The 15,438-nt window shown below is 47.3% G+C and overlaps 1 protein-coding gene across 1 annotated transcript; it reads right to left on the bottom strand.

Annotated features, from left to right (window-relative positions):
* Positions 1–5,310: 5,310 nt before the first annotated feature.
* Positions 5,311–13,510, bottom strand: Ensa (endosulfine alpha). The gene is made up of 4 exons (XM_036190503.1): positions 13,306–13,510; positions 10,884–11,009; positions 8,709–8,875; positions 5,311–6,011 (listed from the first exon to the last, which is right to left on the bottom strand). Exons 1-4 carry the CDS (start codon positions 13,360–13,362, stop codon positions 5,996–5,998), a joined length of 366 nt encoding a protein of 121 aa, XP_036046396.1. The 5' UTR covers positions 13,363–13,510; the 3' UTR covers positions 5,311–5,995.
* Between the last annotated feature and the right edge of the window lie 1,928 nt (positions 13,511–15,438).

The following is a 15,438-nucleotide window of genomic DNA, read 5'->3' as shown; positions in this document are numbered from 1 at the left end:
ACAGAGGCTGATACCTGAGGTTGGTTTCTGCCACCCACATGCACACCTGCATATTCACACACATCATGACCACCCCTAAATCAAAATACCAAAACCAGGATTTAAAACTAAGCAGCCACACTGCCATTAAATCCATTCTTTAGCCAGGCACGATGGCACATGCCGGTTAATTCCAGCACTTGGGAGGCACAGGATCTAGAAAGTTCAAGGCCAACTTGTTCTACCTAGCAAATTCCAGGCCAGCTAAGCAGAAGGGGAGCCAACTCCCACGGCTGTCCTCTGACCTCTGCTAGTACTGTGGTATTGCTTCCTCCTACCATCCCCCACTAAGTAAATACAATGTAATCAAAAAATCTAGCTGGCTGATTCAACTGCAATTGACCTCTGCCCTCCACACGCACGCACACACACAGGTGAGTGCACCAGCACACACATGTAAGTGCATCTCAATCAAATTAACGAAAGATAAATTCCTGTTCCCCACAATTTGGCATGGGCCCATCTAAAACAGACCAGAGCAGATCCCTGCTTGCAATCCCTTGGTGGCTCCCACACCCGCTGAAGATTATCCTCTGGGGTTGCCGCCTCCTTTTCTACCCCTGGCCTGACCCTGGCCTGACCCTGAGTCTGCAGGCCTTGATTCTGTCCAGGCTGTTGCACACGTCTAGGGTTGTGCCTCCACCAGTGTCTTCCTCCTCTCTGTCTCCTGGAGCTGTCCCATCTGTCGGCACTTCCTCCGTCATCAACCCAGTAGTTTTCCTCTGCTCTCGGACACATGTGCCTGGAGCTCAGTTTCCCCTTTTCACTTTTGACACATGTGTAGACCTAACTGTCTTTGAACTTGCTATGTTGACCAGGCTGACCTCAAACCTGTGGTCCTCCTGCCTCTGTGACCTGTGTGCTAGGATACAGGCATTTGCTACCACACGTGGTTTGAGACAGGACCTTGTTACACTGTAGCTTGAGTGGACTTCCAACCCTCCTGCCTTAGCCTCCTAAGTGCTAGGATGACAAGGACACACCCCATGCCTGTACTCCCCATTCCTTTGTTTATTTAATGTGTACAGTGTTTTGTCTGTACATGTGAGTGCAATGTATGGGTGCCTGATCCTTACAGAAGCCAGAACGTGGTAGGATCCCCTGGAACTGGAATTGCAGACCGGGACACAGGAGATGCTCCAAAACAAGGCAAAAGAACCTATATTACAGAACTAGAATTAAATGAGTTGATCCTAATTATCTGCTTGACAACACTGCTCAAACTATTTGGGAAACTGTTGTGGAATAGGATTTTTTGTTTGTTTTGTTTTTTGAGACAGGGTTTCACTGTGTAGTTTTGGTGCCTGTCCTGGATCTTGCTCTGTAGACCAGGCTAGTCACAGAGATCAGCCTGGCTGTGCCTCCCGAGTGCTGGGATTAAAGGAGTGTGCCACTGCTGCCCGGCTGTAATTTTTTTTAAACTTAAAAAAAAAAATTTACTCATTATGTACATTGGAGTTTTGCCTGAATGTATGTCTGTGTGAGGATGCTAGACCCCCTGGAATTGGAGTTACAGTTGTGAACTGCCATATGGGTGCTGGGAATTGAACCTGGGTCCTTTGGAAGAGCAGCCAGTGTTCTTAACTTCTGAGCTATCGCTCCAGCCCTAGAATAGGATGTTTTTTAAAAAAAACTATGTAAAGGTGTGTTGCAGAGTATTTAACTATGTAAAGATGTGTTGCTGTTTTGCCTTGCCTCCTAAGGCACCTGATTGGTCTGATAAAAAGCTGAATGGCCAACAGCTAGGCAGAGAAAGGATAGGTAAGGCTAGAGGGCAGAGAGAAAAGGGCAACCAGCTGGAGACCAGGCAGACATGGAGGAAAGCAGGAAAGCAGAATGGACAATATGTAGATAAAGTAAACACGCCATGAGGTAGCACATAGATTAATACAAATGGGTTAATTTAAGTTTAAAAAAAAAAAAAAAAAGCTAGCTAGAAACAAGCCTAAGCTAAGGCCAAGCATTCATAACTGTAAGTCTCCATGTCATGATTTGGGGGGTGCCAGTCCAAGAAAGCCTAGTATAGGAAATAATGTTTTTTTCTATCCCCTGTGTAGATGGACCACCACTGCTACAATGTAACATTGCCATGTCATTTATTATTTTCTTGCACCGCCCCCCCTCAATGTCATCTCCTTGACAGTAGTGGCATGGACCATCCACCTTGTATTTTAGCATGGTGCCTGGCATATTCTGAGCACTACTAAATGGCCATTGAGCTGGACCACTGAAACCCTCCCTCCTTTTCAAGGCTTAGGCTTGTATGTCAGCATGTGTTCTCAAGCTGGATGTTTTCCTCAGGGCTGTACTGCCAAGCCTGCCTGCCTGACCTTATACGTAGGGGTTCCTGTGAAGCTTATGCTGTCTTCCCAAGTTTACTTCCCACTGTTGGGTCCCACTTTACACCACACAGCATCCTACTAGAGAGACCTCCCCTTCCCTTCTGGCTTCCTCCAAGGCAGTTGATTGGCAGGTGCAGCTTGCTAGGTAGACCTGGCTGGTAAACTGTTCTCTTACCTTTACCTTTGAGAACTGGGTTACTAGCATGTTGTGGGCCTTGAAGACATGATTTTTCTACCTCTGCCTCCTCAGTGCTAAGATCACGGGTGTACCATTACGCTTTTTTTTTTTTTGAGACGGTCTCACTAGGTACCCCAGGCTAGCTTTGAACATGTGGCAATCCTCTTGAGTACTAGGGTTACAGGTGTGTGCCACCTTGTCTGGCTTATGACTATCTTCTCTATGTGTAGGCACACTAGTTAAGTCAATACTGGTGGGCCAGTGACTTGATTCCTGCCACTGTGCATACGTACAAAGGCTCTGACAGGTCTGTTGTCACAATCATCAGCCGCTGTGTTCCAGCAGTGGAATAGCCTTCGTCCAACTCTTCTGAGATAAAGACTCCAGAAAACAGCTGGCTGAGAGAATCAGCAGGGCTAAGTGTAGCTGTGGCGATCTGCCTTCAACCTCAGCACACAGGAGGAGGCAGGAGTCAAGTTTGGGGCCAGCCTATGTGACACAGGAAATGTTTTTGAAAAAAAAAAGGTAGTTATAGAATTTGTTTACCTTGGTGGCTTGGGTCTTTGTATGAATAAAGAATAAATGGCAATAATTAAATTGTGACAAAGTCTCACTGGCTCTCTTGGAACTATGTAGACCAGGTTGACCTTGAACTCTAAGGTCTACCTGCCTCTGCCTCCCAAGCGCTGAGTCAAAAGCCTACACAACTACTTTGGGCCCCGTATTTATTCATTCATTTATTTAGAGACAGGTCTCACTATGTAGTACTTGGCTGGCCTCAACCTCATAAGCGCTCCATCTGCTTCTACTTCCCAAGTGCTGAGATTAAAGGCATGCGCCACCAGGCCAAAGTCCATCCCTATTTTAAAACAACTTTTTTTACTACGTGTGCACCTATACTCTGAGGAGCCAGCTCTTTGCCCCCACTTTTATGTGGGTTCTGGGTGTTGACCAGGTTGTCAGGCTTGTGTGGCAAGTACATCACCTGCGGAGCCATCTCCTCAGCCCCAAATAGCAAATTTTTAGGGTTTTTGATTTTTTGTAGACAGGGTCTCTGTGTAGCCCTCGCTGTCCTGGAACTCACTCTGTAGACCAGGCTGTCCTTGAACTCATAAGAGATCCACCTACCTCTGTCTCCCAAGTGCTGGGATTAAATGTGTGCACCGCCATTGCCCAGCTCCAAATAGCAAATTTAAAACTGATACATAAGTATTCAAAAACATTTCTTGGTACCCAGGGATTTTCAAAGTTGCAGCTTAAACCTAAGGTCCAAGGACTCCAGAAGAGCAGAGAGGTTATAAGACCACAGGTCTAATGCAAGCTCTTCCTGGGCCTGCTGCTTTCCAAGCAACTTATTTCCATACCTCAACTTCCTCACTTGTATGGAAATGAACTTGCACTACTGGATGCTCTGACACACTTTCCCACTCCCCAGACATATGCACCTGTTTGGGGAAAGGCGGGGGAACTAAGAGATCTCATGGGCTCCATGCAGCAGCAGCAGCAGCAGCCCTGCTCACACCAGGAATACAGAGCCTTTGGTTTATTCCTGTCAAAGTACTGAACCTTCTCACCTGTTATTCTTTCAGCTACATAATAAACTTTTTTTGCACGTGTTTTTGTTGTTGGGTGTATACATGTCATTGTGCATGTGACAGTGCCCTCTACTGGGTGCTGAGAATAACTTCCCAGTTGTGGGTTCCAGGAATCAAACTTAGGCTTGGGTGCAGGTCCCCTTAACCAAACATGTTTTGTTTTGAGACAGAGTCCTACCACATAGCCCTGACCTGTAACTCACCACATAGAGCAGGCTGGCCTTGAACTTACGATCCTTTGCGTCTACTTCTGGAGTACTAGGTTTACAAGCAAGCACTACCATGTCCAGGTGTTGTTTTTCAAAACAGGGTTTCATGTTTAGGCAGCTGATGATGACCTTGCACTCCTGATCCTCCAGCCTGCACCTCCCAATGGCGGATTTCAGGCATGTCCAGTATAGCAGGTCAGCACACTTCTTTTTAACGCTCTTTCATTCAACCGGGCTCACTGTTCAGGACAAACTTTAAGGATGTATCATAATCCCTGGCTAACCCAGAAGAGAGAAAGCCAGGAACATCTCAAGCAGTTACAAATTTACTTGCCAAGCTTGACGAAGAAAAACAATGTCATGGACACTGAGAGTGAGGTTTCTTCTCCAGTGCAGAGCCACCCACCCCAGAATACTGGGGATTTCACTCAGCTGTCTCTTGTGCTTCCCTTAAATGATTTCAGTGGCGGGATTTCAGGAAGGCAGGTTTGGACATCACATGGGGATAAGTCACTTGCTTCCTGCCAGCCAGGAACAGAAAGGCCAGTTTCTTTTGCTTCTTACTAAGAACTTGAATTTCTCCCACACAGACTCAGAACGCAGGAAAAGAAACTGAAGGGGAGGAGGAAGAACGGGTCCCAGTTTTGCTGAGCCTGCACTAAGCTGTGGGTATCAGTATACCACTTAATCAAGTACCCTGAACCTCTCATTTTGGATGATGCACCTTCTGTATTAGCTAGAGGATGGACAGTGGCTAGCACAGGCCTGATCTGCACACCAACACTCCCGCTCCCTCTCCCGTGACACAGTCAGGAGGTCAAATTGTCTACCCCAAGAGAGCCCTCTGTTCCCTACAAACTCAGGGACCACACCAATCTCCCCGCAATCACACTTTCACCCTCCCAAACCCCAATAAAACACACCAACTGCTTCAGAGTATTTCTGGGTTTGGTTTTTTCCATGGGTGTTTTTTGTTATTCTTGTTTTATTTCAAATACTGAAAAAAAATCCCCCAGGGGTCTGTGGGGCTCCCCACTCACTGCCCTTCTCCCCAGAGCAAACCTGTTTCAAGGGACAGTACTCTTTTTTTAAGGAACAATTAACACTGAACCCTCAGCTGGCTCTGCAGAACCAGAGAGACTATGTGTACTGTGAAGAGCATAATTCCTTTTCTCTGACTCCAGCTCACCAGCCACATTCAAATAATGTACTATACTTCAGAGTTGCACCAAGAAGCCTTATCATCAGTCTGCTGATAACCCTTCACCTTACAACCGTCCCAAACCTGTGGTTAAGGAGAAATGATAGGAAATTTTCTTTTTTATCAGCTACAAATCCTAATTCATTCCCCCTACATCTTCCACCCCCTCAACCCCACCCTTGGGATTTCAATGAAATTTCTCCCAACAAGTATTTGGAAAAAAAGGAAGAAAAAAAAAAAAAGTTCAAGGTCTTGGTGCTCAGCCCAAGGGGCTCCATGTGCTGGGACACCAGTGGGCAGGGATCTCTGCCTCTCTAGCCTGCACCCAGGCCACCTCCTGACCCCTGGCTGCAAAAGCAGGGTGGGGGCAGGAGCCAGCACAGGACCCCAAGTGGGCGGCGTCTCCCGATCTGGTGGAGCCCCAGGCAGCATCATTCACCTTGGCCGCTGTGGATGAACACAAGAAACAACAAACAAACACACACACAAAAAACGCTGTCAAGTAAAGGGGAGACCCTCTTGAATTCCATCCCAGGCTCAACCCCATGGCTTCTCCAAATACTTCATTAGGCTACCCGACACATGCCTGGACATTCATCATAAGGAAGTCGAAAAAACAAAAACCCCAAAACCTTAGTCTTTTCCAATTCACAAACAATGTTTTCTGTCTTTTTGGTATACTCATGGACAACAGAAAAACGACTCTTGAGACATCAGGTAACTGGAAGTCTCCAGTGGAGTCAGGCACAGCCACCAGCAGCTGTGGAGAAGGAGTCACAGCAGTGACGTGCTGACCGCAGACACCAGGGTCAGGCTGCACACTTGTTCGGAGCGGGCTAAACAGCCTGGGTTTAATCAAATGCAATTACCCTTCCTTGCTAAGAAAGTAGCCTGAGAAGCAAAGTTTACCCGCTTCCTTAGCATGGAAGCGTGAGACTAAGTTTGATTCTGATTTCTTTGCCTTTCCTGTCCTCACTTGTGCTCATGAGTGAGTGTGTGCACGCACGTGTGTACCCACTTGCTACTGTGTGGATTACTGGAGGTGGAAACCAGGGCACCTGCAAGACAGGAAAGCACTGTACATCTAAACTTCATTCTCTAGCCCTCTTTGCTTTTTATTTGAGACAGGGTCTGACTAAACTCCCAAGGCCAGCTTTGAACACACTCTGTAGCCCAGGCTAGCCTTGAAGTACTAAATCATTGTGCCTCAGCTTTCTTAACAGCTAGGATTACAAGCGAGCTTGATTTTCTTATTCCTCTTGTCCCTTCCTAAAAACCAGACTCACCGTGAACACCAGCCTTGAAGACACAAAACTGACCAATAGAGAAGGCAGCTCAGACAGAAAAGGTGCAGAACTCGAGAAGATCGGAGATGAAGAAAACGTACAAAATTATATATATATTTATATATATAATAACACGACATAGCTATGTACAACATGGCTGGGACATTGAAGAAACTGTACAATGACGTTCAGCATTGTCCCCTTCCCACATGGACTTCAGATTAAGGATGACAGCATGAGAAAATGGAGCAAAAACACAAAAATTATATACAATTACAAATGAGAGTCAAGGAGTTTGGGGGCCAGGGAGACCGGGGTCCTGCTCTCTCCACTCCTTCCTCACCAACCTACTCCTACCCAATCTGAATGACAGCCAGAGACCAGAGCGGCCAGTCAGGAGGAGAGCATATTTACACACTTCCCCTGACACACACAGAACAAACTCGCCGGACATTCTATGGGCACACTGGACTTTGTGACAGGAGACAGCTGCATCATCCTGCTCTTCTGAGCAGTTCTCAATTGGGCCCACTCTGCTGTTAACAAGCAGGTGGCATTCAGTAAGATCCAGGCCAAACCAGCGATGACACAGCAAGCCAGGCTGCTGTCTCCTTCCCCACACCCTCTCTCCAGCCTCCACCAGTGAATCGTCGGCTAAGGACCAGCTGCTCCAGCTGGCAGGAGCACTAACTCCTGGGCCAGCTCCGCTCATCCCCTTTCTTCTTCCATGCCTCACACACACCAGCATCTGATTAGATCTGAAGCCTGAATGCCACTGACAGCCTACTTCTCAGGCCATCCAATCTGCTGCCAGAGCGGGTTTGTAGCAGCTAGGGTCAACTGTAGTCCCAGGAAAATGGGTAGAGTCAAAAAACTTCCAGGGCTAGCTTCTTCAGGTTTGCCCTCGCTCTCCCCCTCTCAAGAAGGCTGTGATACCTATGGGATTCTGTAGTCTGAAGGTCTGGCCCTTCAATCTCAAACTTCCTCTCTTCCCAGGTGACACCCTCCTGTCCCCCTGTACTCCGGCTTTACAGAGCTGAAGGCGGCAACAGGCCTGCCTCAGTTGTGGTTTTATGAGACCAGCAGTTCCAGCAGGGGTAGGATGTAGAGTCAGAATTAGCCTACACACGTTTCCCTTCTCTTTAGAGATGAGGAGCAGAATCCAGTTACGTGACCTGGCCAAGCTCATACACAGGTGCTGCTGAGCAACACTACAGCCCAGGTATTTCGACTCCTAAACTCTGCCCCCTATCCCATAATACTTTCAAAAACAACAAAGGAAAGATCCCAATTTTCCATGAGTAACTTCCATCAAACTTTGCATTCCTTGAGCAGCAGGACAACAGTTGGAGGTTAGGTGGGCACTGTGGTTCTAGGCAAGCCAAGCCCTTCTCCGCTTCGAAGGTTCCCTGACACCCACAATGGGAACACAAAGCACAGAGGCCTCAGGACAACACACTCAGAAGCACAGAGAGCGTCTCCTTCACTCTACCTTTCCCAACGTGTCAGTCAGTTCAGCCTTGGGACACTGAACCTGCCACACTGCTCCAAGGTCAGCCTGTGCCAGGACTTGGCCTCCCAAAGGGAGACCTCACATCCTCCACTTTTCTCAGCACAGGAGTAGCCGCAGCACTGTACAGTCCTAGCCTTTCCTACTTTAGGGTCTCTACTGGGCTACAGTGAGGGTGTAGAAGTTTCAATTTACCCAAAGGAATGAACTCAGAGCCCCTCTTCAACCTAAGCCCCAGCAGGATGACTTCCTGGACGGCCAGCTGAGCTCTGACTAGGTGCCCATTCCCTGCCTATAATATATAAAAGTCCAGTGGGTGAGGAAGGGGAAGAGAGGGGCCCAGGTTACCCCGCAAGCTTGCTGGTGACGAGCGAGGACTTTCTCTGGGGCAGGTCCTGTGGGGTGGGGATGTGGTCTCCGGTCACCAGGTTCTTGTCCGGTCCTGCGCTCGGCAGCTGCTTGTTCTTCATCTTGGCTTTGGCCATGTTGTAGTCTCCTGAGTCAAAGTACTTTTGCTAGGAGACAGGAAGGAGACTTAGATGAACGGGCCACTCCGGTGGTCTTCAAGAGACTCCAGTCCACCAGCAAGGCTCTCACACAACCCAGGTATCCAAGTTCCTCATGCACACGGCCCACACTGCTCACCTGTACTGACATTCTCTCCTAGCATGCTCTGACCCTGTCCTAGAAGAAACGTCTATCTTCATAGTTTCAGGGGCAGCTGTTCTATCCCTAAACCTGGTGACAGCTCCTACACCTTTCTGTATCTTACTCGGCACAGGATGCATTCAATCAGAACCACTTACTTCATTAATAACAGCTTACGGAGGGCCTTACTAGGTGGCAAAGCAATACCTTGGTGTTGGGAAACAAATGAGTAAGATTCAAAGAGGGGTCAATCTGGGGCTACCAGCACCAGAAACCAACCTGAACCAACTCCGAGTTAGAATGATTCTCAGACCAGAAATAGGAACTGGGCTTGCTCCTAAGGCAATGTGCTTTCTGGACTCCTACCACTCCCACGCATGTTCTATGGTGAGACAGTCTGCCCACGCCCGGCTTGCCGGAGACGAGATAAGTGGCAAATCTGCACCACGCCATCATCTGTGACTAAGACGGGCACCTGGGATTCTCCGGAGGCAGCCACTTCCTCCCATACACTCCAGCTTAATCCTCAGTCTGCCTGTCAGCTCTGATAGACACCTGACTTAGAGGCAGACGGGAAGGCCATTCTGGTTGACTGGTTGGTTTTATAAATTTCTGTGGTCTAATAGGTTGAATCCTGGCTGAACAGGTGCTTTCCCTTGGGGCTACATCCCTTATCATTCTGTACATGAAAAAGAACTGTCTGCGTGTTTTGTTTATCATTTTATTTATTTACTTTTTTCCTCCTGAAAGACAGAGTCTCATTATGTAGCCTCAGCTGTCCTAGAACTTACTATGTAGACCAGGCTGGCCTCAATCTCCCAGAGATCTGCCTATCTCTACTTCTCCAGTGTTGGGATTAAAGGCGTGTACTTTTCTATTTTTTAAGATTTAAAATTTGTTTTATTTATTTGTGTACATGTGTCTATGGAAGCCAGAGAGGGGGTCAGATCCTCCTGGAGCTGAAGTCACAGGCAATTGTCAGCTGCCTGATGTGGGTGCTGGGAACAAAGCTTTAGCTCTCTGGAAGAGCAGCAGCCCCGCTCTCCAACTGCTGACCCAGCCCTCTTTTTCTGTGTCGTCCGTGTCGTGTCCCCCCCCCCCCCCGCGCGCTTTGGTTTGTTTTTTCAATTACTTTTATTTTATGTGCATTGGTGTTTGCCTACAGGTATGTGTGTGAGGATGTCAGATCTTGGAATTATAGATTGTCATGAGGTGCCATGTGAATGCTGGAAATGGAACCTGATCCTCTAGAAGAACAGTCGGTGTCCTTCACCACTGAGCCATCCTCAGCCCCTCTCTTTTTCTGTTTGGTTTCCTTTTCTTTTGAAAGGCAGGGTTTCGTTTTAGCCTAGGCTAGCCTAAACTTACTCTGTAGACCAAGCTGTTCTTGAATCTGTGGTAATCTTCCTACGTCAGCTCAGGTGCTGAGCTCCACCCAGCTACAGTAAGTTTCTTGGGGGAGTATAGTTAATGTCTGGTGCTAGTATCAATAGTCTGAAGAAAGCTAGTGCTCAAGCTCAAGTTCTGTGAATCTTCTGACACGATTCACTCTAAAAATTTGTCTCTAAGACTTAATAAGGACACGCCCTTAACCCCACCACCACTCACTCAACAAGGCAAACGCATGGCACAAGACTCACTTCCACCCTCTCTGCAGTCCCCACCTCCCACCCACCCGAATGCCCAACACTAAGCCTTCATTCCCTGTAGTCAGAAGGGAACTGACATCATTGCAGGGATGCACAATAGTCTGTTTTCCTCTTTCCAAGTTTCTAATTCATCCTACTACTGCCCAATAACCACGCATACAGAAAAACATGCGCAGAACCTCTACAGACTTCATCCAAGGTGCCACAGTAAAAGGGTGCCCCATACCCCTTTCTGGAGTCTCTTCATGAGGAAATCGGAGCCTCCAGGCTTTTGTCCTAGGCTTGGATATTTGGCCTTTAGCTTTGCCTCCTCAGCTCTCTCAGGGAGAATACCTTCTTTCTCCTGGGTGTCCTGAAGAAAACAAACCAACTGAAATTAAAGACTGAAAAACAATGACTTCTAATATCTGATAACCTTTATATTATCAACTTTCTCCTGAAGACCGATCGGCTTGTAATCATGCCATCTCCACTCTGCTCTTTTTAGAGAGTGTATGTTTTAAAGATTTATTTCTTTTACATGTATGTGTTTGCATGCATGTATGTGTATTACATGTATGCATGGTGCCCTCAGGGTTCCAAAGAAGATATCAAATCTTCTAGAACTGGATTTACAGATGGTTGCGAGCCACCATGTGGGTGCTGGGAACCAAACCCAGATCCTTTGCAGAGCAACAAGTGCAGCCAGACAGTGGTGGGGCACACCTTTAATCCTGCTCTGGGCTTCAGAGCAAGTACCAGGGCAGCTAGGGCTACACAGAGAAACCCTGTCTCAAACAAACTACAACTGCTCTTAACTACTGAGCCATCTTTCCAGCGCCTCTGATCTTAAATTTAGACCCTTGTTCAAATCCCCAAGGTTCAAGATAACTGTATCTAGTGAAGAAAAAGACAAGCTAGTTCTTACACTACACCCAGGGAACCACCCAATGACCTGTGAGCACAAGGCTACAGGCAATATCTAAACATGGTACCTGAATCTTAGAGCTCACTCAGCACCAATAGCAGGAAAGACACAAAAGGAACTGGCCAGCCCTTTTAGCAATACCAGGTAAGTGGGAGAGTTTCTGGTCGTCCTACAGGTCAAAGAAGCTGAGTCTTCTGAGAGGCTCCGTCCTCATTCAGACTCTAAGAAGCCATCTGTTCTCACTGTAGAGGGCGATAGGCATGTGGCCTATTCCAAAGATATCCCCCTGAGTAATCCACTTCCATAAATGTAGGCAGACAAGAGGTAAACAGAGTTAATGTGACATTAGTTTTAACCTCAAGAAAATAAGAAACTATTTTCACTGTGGTATTCATATATCAGTCTCATAAAAATAAATAAATATAAAGATTAATGCTTACCCGAGTGAGGTAGGTGATAGAAGTCTAGGGAAACACCAAAGCTCAAATTGTTTACAGAGGTTCTCGTCACTGTCTCCCTCCTCTCCTGTGTAGCCCTGGCTATCCTGGAACTCTCTATGTAGACCAGGCTGGTCTTAACTCACAGATTTCCCTGTCTCTGCCTCCCTAGTGCTGGATTAAAAATGTATGCCACTACTCCTGGCTGGTCTTTTGCTTCTTGTGGGCACGTCTATTAGTTTATCCATTTAATTATTATTTTTTGGGGGATAGGGTCTCACTCTGACGCCCAAGGCTCCTTCTGCCTCAGCCTCTGGAGTGCTGGGTGTACCTCACTTGACGCTTGCTTTTTCCGGTACTGAGTGAAAAGGCCTCGCTATGCTAACTGAACAGTCCACCATTTACTTACAGTTCCAGCTTCCTTTCTTGCACTTTAATGATTTGGGTTTTTGTTTGTTTGTTTTCCAGACAGGGTTCCTCTATGTATCCCTGGTTGTCCTGGAACTCACTCTGTAGACTAAGCTGGCCTTGAACTCAGAGATCCACCTGCTTCTGCCTCCCGAGTTAAAGGCATGCACCACCCACCATTGCCCGGCTAGTGGATTTTTCTCTTGACAACTCAGATACTGATATAACAAAAGTGTATTTAATGCGTCCTCAAGTTCAGTGTTAAGGACTCAAATATAGAGCCCAAGAAGGGTTTTTGTTGGCATTCTCGTTTTCATCATGCGATGGTGGGTGGACTACATCCACTAAGGAGGAATTCGAGGGGATCTCCAAGGCACTGACGGTGAACAAACCATCCCTATCAAAACAGGTCTGAGGAAGTTGCCACCTGAACTTAGCCAAGGTAATAGTTACTCCTCTCCCCTGCCCCAATTCTGGTTTATTTTAACCGTCTTCACCTTGACCTGCATCTTTCTTTGGCTGAGGATGAGTTCCAGTCTGATGGTGGGGTCACTTACCTCTACTAATCAAACAGCCCATTTATACCCTAGGACCACCAGCCACCCCCCTTTCATTCGCCTCATCTTTCCAAACACCCGCCCCCGCCAGAGCTCGGCCAATTATAGAACAGCTTCCACGGCCTGACTAGAAGGCTTACTGGCCAATTAGGAAGGGCATCGCACAGAATGACAATCGGCTTGACTAATCGACATCAGGGTACCCGGCCGCGCCGAAATACAGCCTGTGCGACATAAGCAGTGGCCAACCCCTGTGAGGCTCGAGGCAGAGGCGGCCAATCAGCGGCGGCGGGGGCGGACTCTGCCCGCGCGGCTCTCCCCGTCTCCCCCTCCTCTCACCTGCTTCTCCTCGCCAGTCTCCTCCGCAGGGTTCTCTTCTTCTTGTTTCTGTGACATGGCAGGACCGGGACTGTGCAATTCAGGGCCCGGGAAGTCAGCCGGAAAAGGGGAGGGGGAGGGGAAACGGGGAAAACCTGAGCTGCTGCTTCGGCTCCTGTCACTATGGTTGCTCAGTCAAAATGGCGGCCCGAGTGCGTGACGTTGAGACCGCCCCCTCCTATGGGAGCCAATCAAAGATGACTTGGTGGGGCAATGACGTAACGACACACCAATAAGCTTTGGTTGGAGGGGGGGCGGAATCAGAGCTGACAGGCAAGCCAGAACACCAACTGAGAAAGAGTACAAGCCACAAGAGCCAATTAGAAGCCAATTGGAGCTTAGGGGCAGGACAGCTGGCTTTGGTATTTTTGCTTCTTGTGTGGGAAGAATCTTCCTTCAGTTCATCAGGTCTTGGGCAGGCTTTCGAATGTCAAACCAGAGGGCCAACATGGGAACCCTGGTGCAAAGGATTAAGCTTTGAGCGGTGTTACAAAGAAATTTTCTGACGTCCAGAAATAAAATTGGAGGACAAATTTCTTTTTCAGGGACTAGGTGCTAGCTTGTACCAGCTTTCTTTGTATGGCTTTCGTTCCACACTTTAGTCTTTAGGTAGGCATTATAATTATTAAGAGTGATTCTGTGGCCAGGTGGTGGTGCCTGCCTTTAATCCCAGCACTTGGGAGGCAGAGGCAGGTGGATCACTGGGAGTTTGAGGCCAGTATGGTCTACAAGTGAGTTCCAGGACAGCCAGGACTGTTACACAGAGAAATTCTGTCTCGTAAAAACAAAACAAAGAAAAAAAAAAAGTCATTCTGTGGAGACCTAAATCCTTGGAGTTAGGAGTGCAGTCTAGGTACATGATAAACATTTAGCACATATATTAAATTCCTATTAATGTAAATAGAATCACAGTAGTTCTTAACCTGTGTAGTGGTTCTTGCTTGTAATACTCGCACAAAGGACACTGAAGCAGGGAGATCTCTTGAGTTCGAGGCTAACTTAGGCTACACAGTGTGACCTTGTCTCAAAAACCAAAAATTACCAAAGAAATAGAATAGTTCTTTAGTATCTGTCAGTAGATAGTACTGTATTACTTTTATAGGAATATATACATAAGGCAGCCTCTGCCCTTCAAAGCATTTTAATTCTCAAGATTAAGTCTTCTAAGAGTGTTAGTCCAAAAGTATTACATATTTATATTCTGAATAATTGGTCTAATTGTAGGGAGAAAAGGGTCAAGGAAAAACACCTTGACCCTGACTTGAGAACAGGGATTGAAATCCCACCAATCCCAAGACACCCTGGAAAGTTCCACTGACCCCAACAATCCCTATATAAACTCTGTACTCTGTTCAGTTTGCTGCTTCCTCATTCTAGAGGCAGCTACGCTCCTGGGTTCTTTCCTCCCAATAAATTTCTTGAAGGAGGTTTGAGTGATGACCTTCTTTCATAGGAGTGGAGTGAAGCAGAGGAGTAACAACTTTCGCTGGAGTCCAAGGGGAGCAGAGCAGGCTGTGATATCAAGGACACCTTTCACTGGAGCAGGGCTGCTACCTTAGGTGACGTTGTGGTATTTCTTGGCTCCCAACTGTCAGGATCCCTTTCCATCAGAGCTGCAATGCTTACTTACACTAACAGCTGGGCATTAGACCACACCTGTGATTCTTGCACTTGAGAGGCATAGGCAGGAAGATCAGGAGTTCAAGGCCATCTTTGGCTACATAGTGAATTCAAACCCAGACCCTGCCACAAAACAGAAAAAGAAAAAAACAAGGAATAATGGATATAGGCACTGTAACAACCCACTGTTCTCTTGTGGTATACTAAATTTTCCAAAACAAAAACAAAGTATATCTAGTCAACAACACTGCCAGCTTCACTTTTTCTTCCCCTCCTCCAGCCCCCCACCCTGTTACCCCCCTTTTCCCCCAGATAGGGTTTCTCTGTGTAGCTCTGGCTGTCCTGGAACTCACTCTGTAGACCAGGCTGGCCTCAAACTCAAGAGATCCACCTGCCTCTGCCTCCCGAGTGCTGGGATTACAGGTGTGTGCCACCACTAACCAGCCCTACTTTTTCTTTTTCTGAAACTGGGTC

This window comes from Onychomys torridus, chromosome 6 (genome assembly GCF_903995425.1).
Source record: "Onychomys torridus chromosome 6, mOncTor1.1, whole genome shotgun sequence".
Lineage (NCBI taxonomy): Eukaryota > Metazoa > Chordata > Mammalia > Rodentia > Cricetidae > Onychomys > Onychomys torridus.
Note: the sequence above shows the minus strand (reverse complement) of the source record. Positions and strands in the feature narration are given on the sequence as shown.